This window comes from Lynx canadensis, chromosome A2, assembly GCF_007474595.2.
Source record: "Lynx canadensis isolate LIC74 chromosome A2, mLynCan4.pri.v2, whole genome shotgun sequence".
NCBI lineage: Eukaryota > Metazoa > Chordata > Mammalia > Carnivora > Felidae > Lynx > Lynx canadensis.
Genome location: NC_044304.2, coordinates 87,691,733 through 87,708,946, shown reverse-complemented (window position 1 = coordinate 87,708,946; position 17,214 = coordinate 87,691,733). Strand labels below are relative to the sequence as shown.

General features: G+C 34.6%; 1 protein-coding gene across 1 annotated transcript in view; it reads left to right on the top strand.

Annotated features, from left to right (window-relative positions):
- The window catches only part of SEMA3A (semaphorin 3A), a 211,958-nt gene that overhangs the window by 111,134 nt on the left and 83,610 nt on the right, over nucleotides 1-17,214 (top strand). Inside the window, exons 5-6 of the mRNA XM_030307864.1 lie at nucleotides 3,278-3,371; nucleotides 12,002-12,121. Of these exons, the coding sequence (XP_030163724.1) occupies nucleotides 3,278-3,371; nucleotides 12,002-12,121 (214 nt within the window). The remainder of the gene's footprint in view (nucleotides 1-3,277; nucleotides 3,372-12,001; nucleotides 12,122-17,214) is intronic.

Here is a 17,214-nt window from a genome sequence, read left to right as displayed (position 1 = left end):
TGATCTATATAATACTTTTAAAACAGAAAATCATCGAATAGCAATCAGGTTTCAAAAGCCCTTCTAAGCCCAGCCAGACGGTTGTCTATGTGATATGTTACATATGACAACATAGGGTGTTATTCTTCAGTTATATTAACACATAGAGCCTTTTTCTTTTCTTTCTTTTCTTTCTTTCTTTCTTTCTTTCTTTCTTTCTCTCTCTCTCTCTCTCTCTCTCTCTCTCTCTCTCTCTCTTTCTTTTACAACGGGTTAATATCTTCACACATCTAATAGGTCTTGCTTACAAGACAAAAAACAGCATTATAGTTGTTTCTTATGAATCACATCAGACATATTAAAAGGATAGTGTATTTTAGTTGAGAAATGTTATACATATTATAATTCATGATATTTTTTTCAGGTAAGCTTTTGAACTAGACTGTGATCTAGTTGTACATAAGAAAGATTTTCAGTGCATCTTGGGAGTCCAAGGCATTTACATATATTTTCAATAGCTATCCTAATTTCTACCAGTGAAAATATAGGCAGGCATTCCCAATGTGGCGCAAGAGATATCAATCAATATAGGAAAGAATGTTTTTATTGTGGCAACTATAGACAATGGAAAAATGAAGTTAATGAATATTTTTTGAGTGCATACTAATTGGAATTTCAGAAGGGTGTAGGAGTTGCCTGAGGCCCAGAATTAATAAAAGAAAGATCCGGGATAATACTTGGTTCTGTCTGATACCAACACCTTTGCACCCCATTATTATATGTCATGGGTATGAATTTTACACTATAAACAGTTGTGTGTAAGAAAAGTCTTTTACCTTCCTATTCAGAAATTGAATTATACTTATTCCAGGCTCCCTTGTCTGTAGGCTGGAAAGGAAATTCAATGTTTTACTCTTTAGTAAAGCTGTGTAAGAATATAGAATTACATGATGGATACCCAGAAATTTGGGTAAGAGTTACATTTAAAGGAAAAAGGGGAAAGGAGAAGGCCAGCTTTGAGCACATTATCTGACACCGTGGCAAAAGGTAATTTTTCATCTTCTCTCGAACCATAACTGACATGCTTAAACTCTCTTCTATGAAGTTTAATCCTTTACCTTGTAAATCAAATATTAAGCATGAGGTTGGAAGTACTTCTTATCTACCTTGGCATTGTCTTATTAACTTGGACACATGATCCCAGACATTCAGTGACTCCTACTTTGATGGATGGCTCCTCTATCTTTGTCAGTGTCATAAAATGTCTTATGAGGACAAGAAATTTATAATAATATTTATAACAGTATTTTCAGCCACACCATCACTTCTCCTTACTGCTTCCTTATTGTGAGAAATAATCATACAAATTTTAATAACATTTTCTGTGATTTGTGGCAACAGAGTGTGTATCTTTTACTGAGAAAGTTTCGGTTTATTACCTAATTTTTATGAAAATAATCTAAGTAATACTCAAGAGATTCTTCTGTACTTTTTCTTGGCATATGTCAAGTTTCATATTATAATTTTCATATGTGCCTATGATAAATTTGTATCTGTAAATAGGTTTATAATTTTCTAACTCACATAACTGTCTTAAAGTAATATTTCTTTCAAATTATACTAGGAAAGTTTATAATAATGATAACGATATGTGCTAAATTTGAATAATCTTTGGTTATAGTGGTTATATGAACAGTATTAAAGTAAAAATAATTTGTGTTTTTTTTTTTATTTTGCTGCCTCAAAAATGCTTTGTTTCAGTTCTTCAATCCTTAAACATGTGAGGTTACATATCCTATTGCCATTGACTTTTAGAGACCTAGGGCTCAGAGACATTAATAGGTGACAAAAAAAAAATAACAGAGCTAATCATTGAGCCAGGTGGGCCTGACTTCTGACTCACTGCCCTTCCCACTGCACCTTAGCACAATTCTGAGAAACCCCATAAATTTTTGTGCTCTGTATATTTCAGAACTCAGCTAAATGACCATCATAACTAGGGAATAGCTGATTACCAAATACAGAATCACTGCAAAAAAGGCTAAAATCAGTAATTCTCACTCACAGTAATAAAGATGGAAAACACTGTTGGTTGACTTCCTTTTTCTCTCTTCTTTTCTAACTCAAATGAATTTTAAGAGTCATGATTTGAAACCCTGCCATTAGCTCCATCAGAAATATTAAATGTTAAATAAAGTGATCTTTATTGGCCATAAAATGAATACCCTTTATTATTCTAAGGAGATAGAAAATACTTTATGTGAATTGTAGAGAAATTGCCAAAAAAGCTATTTTATTTCAGCCTGTGGACAAGTTAATGTGCTACTGGCAAAAGCATGTATATTCTGACCTAATTAATTCCCAGAGCATTTGGTTCTAAAAAGAGGGTTTAGAAATGACCCCTCTTCCCGGTTTACTCCATGGTCACATAGACATTTCAGTAGCTAGACACTTGTAGCTGAGATGGGGTCTCAGTCATGAGTTACTTACTTCCTTATTAAGGCTTTTGTTGCAGTGCTTTCTGGATATTTTCTACCGTGGTACTTGTGATTATTTCTGTATGTAGTCAAATGTTCCAGTTTCTGGGTACCTGAGCCTCAGCTGAGCAGATTTTCCTGTGATAAACATATGTCACCTCTGTGCTATTGTTCTGATGACACTACCTTCAGGCAACACCTTCCATAACATACAGTGTGATATTTCACACTTACAGAAACTGAGAAAGATAGTTTCAGGTATCTTCCACCTTCTAGTGTGAGTAATTTAAAAATGCTCGAGAAACATAAACAGAAAAGTTGAGGGAACGATGGAGTGGGTCAAGTGACTGCTATGGCTAATTAGCATTTCCTTCTGGAAAGTACATACAGAAAAGTAAGATAATCTGTCTTATTCTAGATATCTGATGTAGTGAATTGCTATACTTTCCTCTATGTGAAGGAAGAAAAAGAATCATTTAAATTTAAAATTCTTTCCTTCAGGAGCCATTAGGGTCATGGTTGGCATACCTATGTGATAAAATGATCACTCTATTCTTATCACAACTGGTCTCATTCTTTAGAATTCATTTGTACATTGTTACCTGAAACATGCTAATTGGTACTAATAATCACTGAGCAAGTAAATGCTTGGCTACTAATAGTTGGTTTTAATCCACTGAAATTATTTTGCCATCTCTGAAGTTTACACAAATAATACTTCTTGATGGTAGACACAAATGCTCAACCTCTCTCTGATTAACAGGTATGTTAACATAGTTCTTGTTTTAAATAAATTCACCCCTTCTTTCTCTTTTCTACAGGATAACATTTTTAAGCTGGAGGACTCCCATTTTGAAAATGGCCGTGGGAAGAGTCCATATGACCCTAAACTGCTGACGGCATCTCTTTTAATAGGTGCGTGGTCAACAGTTAAACAGTGAATTTTCTATAGATAATAACCAGGTTGTTCCTTTTTATATACCAACATTTTCCATTACTAATCACAAACTATTTTAGGAGGATGCCAGTTGAGATATTTTAAAATATTTTGAAAATGAAGAAAAAAATACTAAATGCTGCTTTGATTATTGTACTGTTTGGTCTGTGATTCTTTTTAATCAAAATGGTTTAATACGTGTCCTTAAAATTGCCTGCGCTGTCACCATACATTTCCACTAAGACTTTAAAATTCTTATCTGTGAGTAAGTCGTTTTGGTTTTCTTTTTATAAAAGAGGAGTTTCAAGGGAGAATTTTGACAAGTCAGAAGGAAAGAATGAGATTGTCTATCTTTGTTCATTGTAATTACAAGATTTGTCACACTCTCAACATTTGGATAACTTAATCAGTACAGTTTTAATGGTCATACAATTCTCAGAGAACCTATTGTGTCACCTCGAATAAATGAAGGAAGGACTTCACTATTCATCTTTTTTTTTGTTTTTTGCTTTACGCCATTTTTTTAATCTAACAAAACATTTAATGTATTTCCTCTACACTTGCCTCTAACCATCATTTTCTGGTTGTCTTCTTTCTTCTTTTCCTTCAGCAATGCAGATGGGTGGGGAATCCTTAGTCATACTTCAAAGGATGGAGATAGAAAGATTGAAGTAAGCTAAAGAGGGAGAAAACTTTAGTCTGTATTGAAAAATAAAGAATTCTTTCCACATACTTTTAATCACCTTTAGACTACCACTAAATAAACACGTGAAAAAAAGGTGATACATCATTAAACAATTTTTCTTTTTTTCTTTTTTTCTTTTTTTGGACTTTTAGGCGTGCTAACAAACAAAAACACAAAAGATTCTGAGTCATTAGTCTGTTCCTGAATACATTTTTCTAGATGATCGTGTAGAAATTATATAACTTTCGTTTTCTTTCCTTTTTTTGTTTACTTTTCTAGAAAATATAGAAGGTAATTATTTCATAACATAACAAAAATGGTAGTGAAACTTATCAAGCATAACATTTCTAATTGAATTTTGCATAATAAATCTAGATTTTTAAAAAGTAAATTTAGGTTATTATTTGATATGTCATAAGGTTCAATTTTGCCAGTCTTTTGTTTCTAAAAAATAACTTTTTTTTCTACTTAGCAAAATAAACTCAAGTCATATTGACTACAGCATTAACTATGAAGATCTATTTTTACCACTATTCTCTAGTGTTTACTAGTATGTTCCGCTGATCTCTGATCTCTTTTCTATTAAGAATGAGAACAGTACAACATGAATTATCTCCTCTATTGCTTTTCAAATGTAGACAATTGCAGTCCATTTGATACATTCATGAAGCATTTTAACAAAAGTTTAAGACCTGGAGGAATGCAGCAAACATAGCACACTTATAATTTTCCTCTTCACAGCTGGCCTAGTGATTACATGTAGATAACTTCCTTAAGTGCACACACAGAAATTTGAAAGTTGTCTTAAACAAAGGGGAGGAGTTCTACCTTGGGCAAACTTGCAGCCTGTACTTATTTAAATTGCATACTGAAGAAAAAAAGATAGATATTGTTCAAAAAGCAGTATGTTAACTCGTGCCTAAAGCAGCTTTAATTTGTGGTATGTTTCTCAGTGGGGATTTGCTTGATTATTTATTTTAATATTCCATCGAGAAAGGATGATGACAAGTAAGTATTACATAGTTCATATGGTATGCAACCACACAAGTCCACAAAGAATATGAAACTCCATAGTTTTGGTTTTATATTAGAATTTCTTTGAAAAAGCTGTTTAGGGTTGTGAAAAGGAAAAGAGAATGATGGAAGTTTCATGAATCAAGGAAAGGATGTGTGGCTAAAAAAGAAGCAGCTTTCAAATGGAAATCCAGACCTCACCTCTCTGATATGGTCAAATAGTTAAGTAACATTTAGAGGTATTTAGTGCTTATTGACAAGGAAAACTATTCAAGCCCACATAAATTAATTTCTGAATCAGCTGAATAGCAAGGTACAGAAAAATGAAAATCCCTCAAAATCTCTGGAACATCATTTTCATTCAAGAGCTGTGACTTTGTTACTTGCTTTCCTTATAACTGTACTATAAATTCTTCTTCTCATAGTACACTTAATTCCCCTTGGTGGGTTTTTTTGGCATTTTCTCTTGTGATTTTTTAAAAAGAGTGCTTGATGATTTAATGCAGTTTTTTCAACATGAATATTTTCCCAAACTTTTACGTATAACAGTAAGAACTGTCTCTGAAATATACAGGTAGTACATTGTGTGTTAGAGATTGCCTGTTGGGAAAGCCTGTCTGCCCGAAAGACTGAATATATTCTCCTTATTTCAGCACATAAGAGAAATTTTCAAGGTTGTCCCGGGCTGTTTCTGTTCCCAATACTAGGAAATAAAGTTTCATGTTTGGCTCAAACCACCTATAAACTGGTTAGCTGAATCCTGACAGCAGATACTTTTTATGTCACTAGTCCCCCTAGTAAGCAGTTTCAACCAGTAATAAGCTTTAAAGCCAGATGACAGCTTAAAAAATTAGTTCATGAAATTTATCAAGGTTTAGTATAACTTCTTTTCAAAATGGTTTTTAAGCCGATGACCACAAAACATATGGATTCTTTCCTTAGCCATGCATAGCTACTAAATTAAGTCTCCAAATCCTGTAACAGGTCCTAAGTTTTTAAATGACCTTAGTAAAGTTAATTTTTCAAATCTCCTTTAATAAAAATCATTTTGTCAATATGAAATAGTTCCAGTATTTATTTTTAAGTATTTTTTATTTCATCTACCTGTAAATATTTTAATGACTTTATTTATTTTTTATTAAGAATAGCAGTTTCTCCCCTGCTCAGAAGAAATGCCAGGTGTGGCTGCAAGAATAAAGTCTTGTATTTTCCTCACTAATTAAGTGTCATCTCACGTTTTCATGACATAAAAGCAATAGTCAATTTGAAAAGCAGTTTTATTTCCTTATTGAAGTCTTCTCTAGGCATTATAGTCCTAATAATTTAGAAATAATCCATCACTAAATCATATTATTGAAATCTATGGCAAGGGTCTAGGACTTTTAGTTATGATCTGTTTCCCCAAGCTAGAATTCTGCCTTGCCCCAGGAAAGAATGTAATTTGACATTAGAATATGCTCTCACTTGGTATTAGATCAGAGGTACTCCCTAAGTTAATTAACTGTAATTGAAAATATTATTTGAACCTCTCTGAGCCTCAATTTCTTTATATGTAAAATGGCATGGACATTCTAATTCCGCTAGTTGTGAGAACTAAATAAGACAATTTAATAGCATATCACATTTGAGTGCTTACATATTTCTGCAATATATGTAGAAGTGGAAACCAAGAAAAAAAAAGTAATAGTGGTTGCTGTAAAGGAGTCTGAGAGTCTGAGAGACAGATTTGATACCTTATAAATTTTATATTTTTCATTTTGTGCCATATGCACATATTAACTACTTAAAAATGTTAGTTTTAAAAGTACGATATAAATAACAAAGCCAGCACATTATACTTATTCATACAGAGAAGATGTTCAGTAAATGTAAAAATGTAAAATTATTCCCACACCTTTTTACTCTGAAGAAATGGATTACATCCATGCACTGTGTGTGTGTGTGTGTGTGTGTGTGTGTGTGTGTATCTGTGTCTGTGTGTGTGTATCCATGTAATAGAGAGAGACACATAAATTTATTTTTCCTCTGTTTCTAATTACTGTGCTGTTCTGTGAGTGGAATTTACTTAAGGTGTTAACAACATAATGGCTTGTCTTTAGGTTTGTTTGATTTTTGCTCAACATCCATGTCCCACATTACACCTGTGTTAGTAATGCTGCAGTTTCATCAGGAAATGTTTTTTTTTTTTTTTTTTTACCTTCTACTTCTCACCACACCCTTCTTAGGAATTGTAATCCAATACATTAACTGATCTAAGCCACATTTTTACTTCATATTGAGCTGTGAACATAAAGTCCAGAGTACATATGAACTTTTGTTTTCAACACATGCTTCTCAGGTAACTCTGCCATGGTGGAAATGCAGTTCACTCAACTTTTTGTTCATCTCAGTAAAGAATGCTTTCCTTAGAGACAGTTTAAAAGGCTTACAGTTAAGGAAGAATGGCAGTATACTCAACTAGCAACTTTCATAGTTGACAGTTTTTAGGTTCTTAGTTACATCTGTCAGCACTAGTTTTTCTTAGTCTGATGTGTTCTTTTTGAGACATCAGACTTGCTATAGGGTGTTTTTTGTAGAGACTAAAAACTATTAGAGTATCTACAACCACTTTGATACATATAACAACTCATTGAGTACACTGTTGTACCAGCAATTTAATAAAATTGGATAAATTTCATGTTTTATTTCACTAGTAGCTTAGTATATACGGAAAAAATATGTATCCTAACCATAATGCTATTTGAATCATTGTAGGATAATATTTACCTATCTACTACTTCAGATTTTCAAGAAGACTTATATTAAGGGTCAGAAAACTGGAAAATTAGCACTATGCCCAAGAATCAACATATAATTTGATAACTTCATTAATGACCTAGAAACTGCAAAAGAAGTTGGCGAGGTGACTTTTTTTTGTTAAACATGCTTGTTCAAAAATAAGCCAACTGAGGTATAGTAAATTTCTTATACTCAGTTTTCATTAGATCATTTTATATAGCCACAAAAGGTACTAGGTCTTTAATCCATAGTGGAAATACACAAGTTTATTAAATAGTATATATTCTAAGTTGACTATTTATTTGCTTATAAAAATGCAAGAGTAGAGTATTTTAACACCTGTACATTTGGGCCAGCTTAATAAATATGTGGCACAATTTCTGTGGAGCATTCATCCTTGCTAAGAGTTGACATCTAAGCAGAAATTCTGACTTAAGGCCTGGTATAAAAACCAGTTACTGATATTGTGGTGCCTGGGTGGTTCAGTTGGTTAAGCATCTGACTCTTGATACTGGCTCAGGTCGTTATCCCAGGGTCATAGGATCGAGCCCTGCATTGGGGTCCGTGGAATTTTCTCTCTCTCTCTTTCCCTCTGCCCCTCTTCCCCACTCGTGCACTCTCTTTCTCTAAAAATAAAAAAAAATACGTTATTAAAATATATATTACTTTAAAAAGTTACTGATATTGAACATTGGTAATATGAGAATGTATCCTTCATGGCCTCTTAATCGTCTGGTGCCCTACAGCTCACAGATGACTCTTGCTAAAAATAATATTCAGGTGGGAGGGAATTTCCTATGACTGGAGGCAACTGGTGCCTAAACTGCAAACTTCCTTTGGTTTCTGAGTCCGTTCTTTAATTCTGTTTTTAGTACTAAATTGATCAGTAGCTCTCCTGCTGAAGAATTCTCTGCTTTCTCTAAATGATCTACTTATCTATTGTCAAAAAAGGAAACAAAATCAGTCTTTCTGCGTTTGCCTTCATTTATATTGATTTTTGCTTTCCTTATGTGGGAATGGATAAAAAGTGTAAGTTATAAAACAAGTACATTTATTAGTAAGAGAAGCAAATACCTCTATATATCTAAGTAACACTTTCTTTTGGTGGTGTTTTTGTTATTTCAGCTCTCCTGTGAATAGAGTTTACACATAATAGCAGCCATAATTATGGATTTTACTCACACTGAACAAGCAAAAAAAAAAAAAAAAAGATTGAGGGAAAGGGATTAAATCTACTAATTTCCAATTATGTAATAAAATAAGTCAAAGAGACATAAAAATATATTTAAAAATTGTTTTTAATGTTAATATATTATTTTTGAGAGAGAGAGAGAGAGAGAGAGAGAGAGAGAGAATGGGAGAAGGGAAGAGAGAGAAGGAGACACAGAATCCGAAGCAGGCTCCAGTCTCTGAGCTGTCAGCACAGAGCCCAATGTGGGGCTCGAACTAATGAGCCATGAAATCATGACCTGAACCACCCAGGCATACCCCCAAAAAAGAATAATTAATGACATTCTTTACTCTTCCATTTCTGATTAAACCTCCTATTGGACATGTTCTGTCTGACTACACTCTGATATGAAATTGTTCAGTTTTCACTTTTGGTGATTCTCTTTTCACCTTTCCTGATTTTTATCACCTAACACATGTTTGAGAGGGCAGTGAGGTTCAATGAATAATTTAATACTTTTGATTTTTCAAGGTAAAGAGGACACAAGGCATCCTATTAGAGCTGTTGCAACATGAAAATATTTGAAATTAACATGAACATTTTAGGCTGCGATTACAACACATTTTTAATTAATACCTTCTTCTTCACACATCTCAAGAAAAATAATTTACCTGAAGTTTAAAAATCTGTTACATCTATTAATTATTTGTAAAAAGATAAAAAAGTAACCTTAATAAAAGTATTATAGTGATTAAATATAAGTAAAAGTTAAGGAGACAATAAACATTTACCTTTGAAACTCATAGGTAGCTCATTCATAGAATGTTTGCTTAGAGAAGGTTTGTTTGGGGGGCACATGGGTGACTCAGTCACTTAAGCATCCAACTCTTGATTTTGGCTCAGGTCATAATCGCACAGTTTATGGGATCGAGCCCCATGTCGGGCTCTGTGCTGACAGCATGGAGCCTGCTTGGGCATCTCCTTCTTCCTCTGTCCCTCCCCTGCTCGCTCTCTCTCTCTCTCTCTCTCTCTCTCTCTCAAAATAAATAAGTAAACATAAATAAACAAACAAACAAAAAAGAAAAGCTTTATTTTTTACCTTGGGGGCAGATAAAATATTATTGCAACTATTATGGGGAGAAGAGGTCAGATTTGAACTTGATATTTAATTAAGTGAAGAGAATACAAGATGCCTTTAAATCCCAAAGATACCATAGTATGACAGCTTAGAATGTTATATGAGTACCATTCATTAATATATTGTCACATCATCATTTTTTATTTGTCTTGATTCACAACAACCCAAAGTAAATGATCACTATCCTAAAAGTGCATAAGATAAGGTGTCATTTAGTAATATTTCAAGTTATAACCTGGAGTTATGCACTGATTCTCTCTGCGTCACTCTTCTCCACTGCCTTGGACGTAGTCCAAAGGTTGGTGCACCGAGACACTTCAGAGAACCACAAGCTGTACCAAAGGAACTGATTTGAGTTAGACCACTGAGAATGCCTGTTTTCATTATAAAACCTTCATGTGGAAGTGAGAATTGAGGGTGTGAACAAAGAATATCACATGAGAAATCTGATTCATATATTCAATATACATATGAATTTCATTATAAATATGAAAATCTTTGGAAATAATAGTGTTACACAAATGTTTAAGTTATAATTTATCTATGCCTATTTTATTTTCTGATTAATTTTCAAGGCACTGAATTCAGAAACATTAACTTACCCAAATGATCAGCAAGATAGTATTAAATTTACTGGTAATTTTATTTAAAGATGATTTCATATTTTTTGTTTCATTTTGCTGATAATTCATTATAAGTAAGTAGGCAATACTGTGTTTCCTAGATGAAATAATATGAGGTATTTTCTGTTTAAAGGAAATAAAATATAATTTTTATACAACCTTCAGTTTATTAAAAGCTGGTATGGTTTAGTGTAAGAGGCTTGAGATTAAACAAGCCTGAGTTTGAACTTTTACCCTTACTATCCTAGTCATCAGTTGAGCAACCTTGGGTTTCTTGAACTGTTAAGTAGGGATACCATTTACATCACACGGTGGTTGACAGAACTAAATGAGATAATTGGAAAGTGTCCAGCCAGTGCATGACTCCCCAGCAAACACAGAATGGTGTTCAGTAAATATTAACTTCTTTTTCTCCTCCCTTTTTTCTTTTCCTTTTTTTAATCTTGTGATTATGATTCCTCATTTATTAAACTCTGACCTAGAGTTGATTAAATTTCAGTAAAAATGAGTAAAAAACATAGTAGAATCTTGAACTATGGAGATTATGACCTATATTTATCAAAATTTCCTCCTCTTCAGATACATTTCTTTAATATATGAAACTACGTGATGGACTTGTTTTTAGACTATGTGATAACTTTTACTAAGAACCCTTCTCCCACCTGATACATTCAAAAATAAAAGCAAGAAAAAATTATTGGTGAGGAAAATACTAGTTCTTTCTAAAGTATTGTAAAATCTTACTAACTCAGGTACCGCTGAAAAGGAAATACATTGACAATTTAATTTCCATTAAAATAAAAGCCATAGAAGATTTTACAGTGATATCCTACCCTAATAAATAAGGATATTAGAACAGCAGTAGATTTACACCTCTGTATTCTGCACTTTGTCTCGCATCATAGTAGAAAAGAATAAATGTTAGGTCTTAGTAATGTCTACTGAACCATATTTTACTCAGTTATTTGAAGTCAGGACTTACGGAGTAGATGCTTAATCAGTGAGTGATCTCATAATAAAATACTCTTCAACAAAGACATAGAATAAAAATGAGTAATTGCATAATGATGCAGATAGCATATCTGTGTTCTTTCTAGCAGGGTCATAACTTGAGACTTTCCTTCTTTTGATTCATTTTGTTTTTCTTTCCTTAATTGAATTAAAGTATATGTATGTGGTTTTATTCTGTCACAACGTAGATGGAGAATTATACTCCGGGACCGCAGCTGATTTTATGGGGCGAGATTTTGCCATCTTCAGAACTCTCGGGCACCATCACCCAATCAGAACAGAGCAGCATGATTCCAGGTGGCTCAACGGTAGGTGGTGTGTGCAAGAGCACAAGCATGTTACGTAACACGTCTAACTGGAGTAGTCAGTGGAGAACTTTCCCTGTACGGTACCAACAGTGTGACTTGAGATTTAGTATGCGCTTAAACTCGCGCTAGTGACTTCATGACTGTGGGTGTGAGAAAATAGGGAAAACAGAGCAAGATGAGATTCAAAATTGAGGAAAATATTTGCTTCATGCCAAAACTGAAGTTTCTCAGCAGTTAACTGTGGAAAGAAATAGATCTGGGTTGGAGCTGCGGAAGGGAGGCAATGGAAAAAGATAAGAGGGCTTACCAGTCTTACATGGACAACACGACAGATGTCAACGTATAGTACATTTTTTCTCCACGTCTTTCATAGTGCCCCGAGAGCATCATACGTTACTGAACATTTAAAAAAATTATAATGCTAATAACATTATGTTGAAAATATTTTCTTTTTTTTTAATATGAAATTTCTTGTCAAATTGGTTTCCATACAACACCCAGTGCTTATCCCAACAAGTGCCCTCGTCAATGCCCATCACCCACTTTCCCCTCCCTCCCTGCCATCAACTGTCAGTTTATTCTCAGTTTTTAAGAATCTTTTATGGTTTACCTCCTTCCCTCTTTCTAACTTTTTTTTTCCCTTCCCCTCCCCCATGGTCTTCTGTTAAATTTCTCAGGATCCACATAGGAATGAAAACATATGGTATCTGTCTTTCTCTGTATGACTTATTTCACTTAGCATAACACTCTCCAGTTCCATCCACGTTGCTACAAAAGGCCATATTTCATTCTTTCTCATTGCCAAGTAGTATTCCATTAATATTTTCAAAATTTCAAAGGACTTTATTGTTTGTAAAATTTTTTTTGTACTATTTATTCATTTTTGAAAGAGACAGACAGAGTACAAATGGGGAAGGGGCAGAGAGAGAGGGAGACACAGAATTTGAAGCAGGCTCCAGGCTCCAAGCTGTCAGCATGGAGCCCGATGCGGGGCTTGAACTCACAGACCGCAAGATCGTGACCTGAGCCGAAGTCAGCCACCCGACCAACTTAACCACCCAGGCACCCCAGGACTTTATATTATTTCATTTTATTCTCTTTTCATCTTCCTTAAATTCTCTCTCAGTTTTTATAGGTGAAGAAATTAAGACTAATATTTTATCTAAGATTCAATCTAATCTAGTAGTAGAAGATTTGTAACAAGAACCCGGTTTCCTGAACTTCAGGCACTGGCTTCAACTTGATCAAGTAGATACTTTTTTTTACTCTCTTTCTCTTTTTAGTATGTAAATAAATTTAGTGTAGGAGAAAATGTACGAAATTTATATGCCTAAAATAAATAAATACAATTTTCCTTGTTTTATTTTGCCTCATTAACAAGAATGGAGCTCATGGGTTACCGTCTAAGTTCTCATTAAGATGCTTGAATATTCTCATTCTTCAAACTTCTACCACACTTATTTTTCCTGCCCTTCCTGGAGCCCAAAATTCCTTTCATCACCTCTCTCTTTCATTGGTTTGTTAGAGAAAGATCACAGTTCTGCTGTTGAGCTTCATTGAAACTTCCAGAGACTGTAAGTTGTGTATAATAATCTTTGTCCTGAAATGTCTCTTATTTTAAAGTGACTACTGAAAACATAAAACACACCTCCCATTAGCTCAGCATCTCTGCCCTCCTGCAACAACATTTCTGATCATCCTATTATTTTTTTTATGTATTAATGAGTGGTGTGCCTCTTCCATGTTTGACCATGCTGCCTTTCCACTTAATTGTATTGATATTTTTTTCATAGTTTTACCCAATGTACATTTCTTTTGCGGTCTTTATCTCTCCTTCCGTGATTTTCTCCCCTCAACGGAAGACTTGTTTGTCTGTTCTATCCAAACCCTTCCTTTAATCATGGTGTGATATGAAGTCCCTATGCATCTAAGTCCATTTAGGGAAGTTTATGCTGCCTTTAGCCAACTTTAAACCTGAGTTTGAGTCCATGAAACTGCTTCTCCAAAAGCAGTTGGTGATAACTGGTAACTTTCTGTACACTTTATTTAAATCAGTCTCTCCATTTGGACAATATCTCTTGCAGCATTTCTTATTGTTAAGTAGCCCTTTCTCTTTAAAGAGTCACTTCTCTTAGTTTCCCTTGTTCCCTGCTCTCTCAAGTTTTTAGTAAGTTTGACAGCACTTCCCCGTTGTTTGTTCTCTTCAATGCAGATGATGCCTCAAATCATACATAATTGAGTGCAGACACTGTGGTGTTCAAAAGGGTTTGGACATATAGTCAAATATCCATCCTCGGGGGGGGGGGGTCATAGGAGGAATAGTGGGTGACCTTATGAGAAATTAGCGGCCTCACCAAGGAAAGGAAAAGATGCTGAAATCACCATAATACTGTCTGTATAAAACTATAAAAGAACCAAACTCTAAAAATCTCAGGGAGTAATTTTGAAATATCCACTGTCAATTATTAAGCCTGGTCTTTGTATGGAGGCAAAATGGTGGGGAAAAAAACCTCTTTCAACATTGCTATCTGCTCTGTTCTCAAACCGAAATAGTTACGTAGGAGGGAAAAATGTTTGTTTTTTTGTTCAGCAAGGAGACTTTGATCTACTAAGAACTCTAAAGGGCATACAGGCTTTCACTGTCGATGCGAAAGAAAATCCAAGAAGATGGAATAACATAAGGGAGACTATAGTATCCATTTCATTTTTATGGCCTTGGAGGAAAAAAGTCATCAAGTTAAAGCTGCTTTTGTGTTGCACACTTACATGTTGACAGCTGAGTCTGAAGAATTTACACTGTGGGAAAGCAGTCATTGTCCACAGCTCTGTACTTCATCTTGCAAATGTGTAGTTCATTTGAGAATTCGGTTATCAGTCTCTCAGCACTAAACGTGAGAACTGATTTTACCAAATTAGCACAAAGGTTACATTTGACAGGGTGCAGAAACCAGAACTGCTGCAAGATGGAGGGTACGGACACATTTGAGATAGAACCAAGGGATTGTGTGAATCACAGGCCTCATGAAATTAAATGCCATTCCAGAATAAAATTGGAAACATAATGTTTACATATTCATGCATAAAATAAATGAGTCTAAGGCATCAGCATAGACTACACAATCATTTGTGCTGACAGAAGTAAAAAATACTAGCAAGGTACTTTTTGGAATGTCTTTGGGCCTATTAAAATTAATTTTGTTTTTCTTTTACTCAAAGAAAAAGATTCACTTTTCTTTTCTCAAATCAATTCAGACCTATTCAGTTATTTTGGATGCACCAGTTGCCCTATTTTAGGTGACTTTATTCCTGCTGAAGTCAAATAATAAACGAAAATGGTTGCCTAGAATTAGATCTTAAAATATCTTGATATTTTTTAAATAGAATTCCAGTATTTTGATAACAACTAAAATTTACCTTTTTTTATAGTATCAATCAAGGTTTAAATTTAGTTTCCTTTTAATAGGAAAAATTAGGAATGAGTAACAATTTTGTTTTTTTAAAAAAATTTTTATTAATGTTTATATTTGAGACCATGCAAGAGATAGAGTGCAAGCGGCCGAGGGACAGACAGAGGAGACACAGAATCTGAAGCAAGCTCCAGGTTCGGAGCTGTCAGCACAGAGCCTGACGTGGGGCTCAAACTCACGAACCGTGAAACGGTGACCTGAGCCGAAGTCAGACGCTTAACCGACTGAGCCACTCAGGTGCCCCGGAATGAGTAACAATTTTTGATGAAGAAACATAAGAGGAGGAATCTGTTGATTTTTACATAACTGTGCTTTAAATATGATTTTTTTAATTAGCCCCTAGTTTAAGGTTACTAGGTATTAGAACAACTTGTGATTTCAAAAACTGTACTGGTTTGAGTTTGACACGATGTGCCCAAATTCACCGTTTTGTTTCTTGTACATTATAAATTCTCTCCGTCTTATGTCATTTTAACTTCATTTAAACTTCACTTCCAATTTCAACTTACTAAGAGTGTGAAAATTAGGGACAGTTCTCTATATATTCATAGTCAGAAAACTAAGTCTATGGTGCTGTTGCAGTCATGATTTCTTAACCATTTGGTATGTAAATACTGCTACCTACTTATATGTGTTAACCATTCATTAGAGCAGATAGTCGCTAACCCACTCTTATTTTTCTTTTTGATGGACACTGTTTCCAGTATTGTTTATGTCTAGGACTGATGGTGGGACGTAATATGAAATGGGGGAAAGACTACAGTCTTTACAGTAAGCTTCACCTTGCCTTTACTTTTAATGGGATTACCTCTTACAGTAGTGAAAAACTGGCAACGTGATAATGTGTAAAAAAGTTCTAGCCAAACAATCGACATATAGTAAGCACTTAATAAATGTGATTTTTCTCAGTATCCTGTACTTCACTTCCATTGGCTGGAGCACGCTTAGAAAGCTTCCTCAGACCCATTCTGTGAGTGATTATATTTGAGTCAGGGTGAAAGGGCAGTCCAAGTCAGGTTTAATATACGAAACCACATGCCTCCCTGAGAGAGTGAAGGCCCATTGAGCACAAACTGGCCTATTTACAGTGCCCGGAGTGTGAGGCCTTCCCACTCATGTCAGGAAGACCTGTTTTCTTGTAGTGGAATTTCTTCACAGGATCGTGCCCGTGGCTAGACCAGCCCCCTTGCTCTTTTCTGTGATTGAAACAGTGTGCAGGTCATCGTTCCACCTCCTTTCACTTGTGCCACTGCTACCGGGGTGGCTGTCCTCTGCGGTTGTGCACTAGGAGTTTCCATGTTCTCTGAACATTCAAGTTTCTCCACTAGACATTTTTCTGAAAATAGAACCAAGAAATGTGACCACAAATAAACCATGAGAGCACAAATTAATATTACATAGTACCAGATACCTAATCTCAAATCGCTTGTACAACTCTTTCCATGCTCTGTTTTAATTCTGCCCTCTTCAAAGGCATAAACTGTCAGAGTATCCAATTGGATTTTTTTTTAATAATAAAATGAATTATCTGGCTCTGTATAATGTCAGACTTCTTAACGATGCCATTCTGAATTATTTCCTGGCTTACATAAGTCAGTATTATTTTGCTGACCTTGGAGGAAAAAG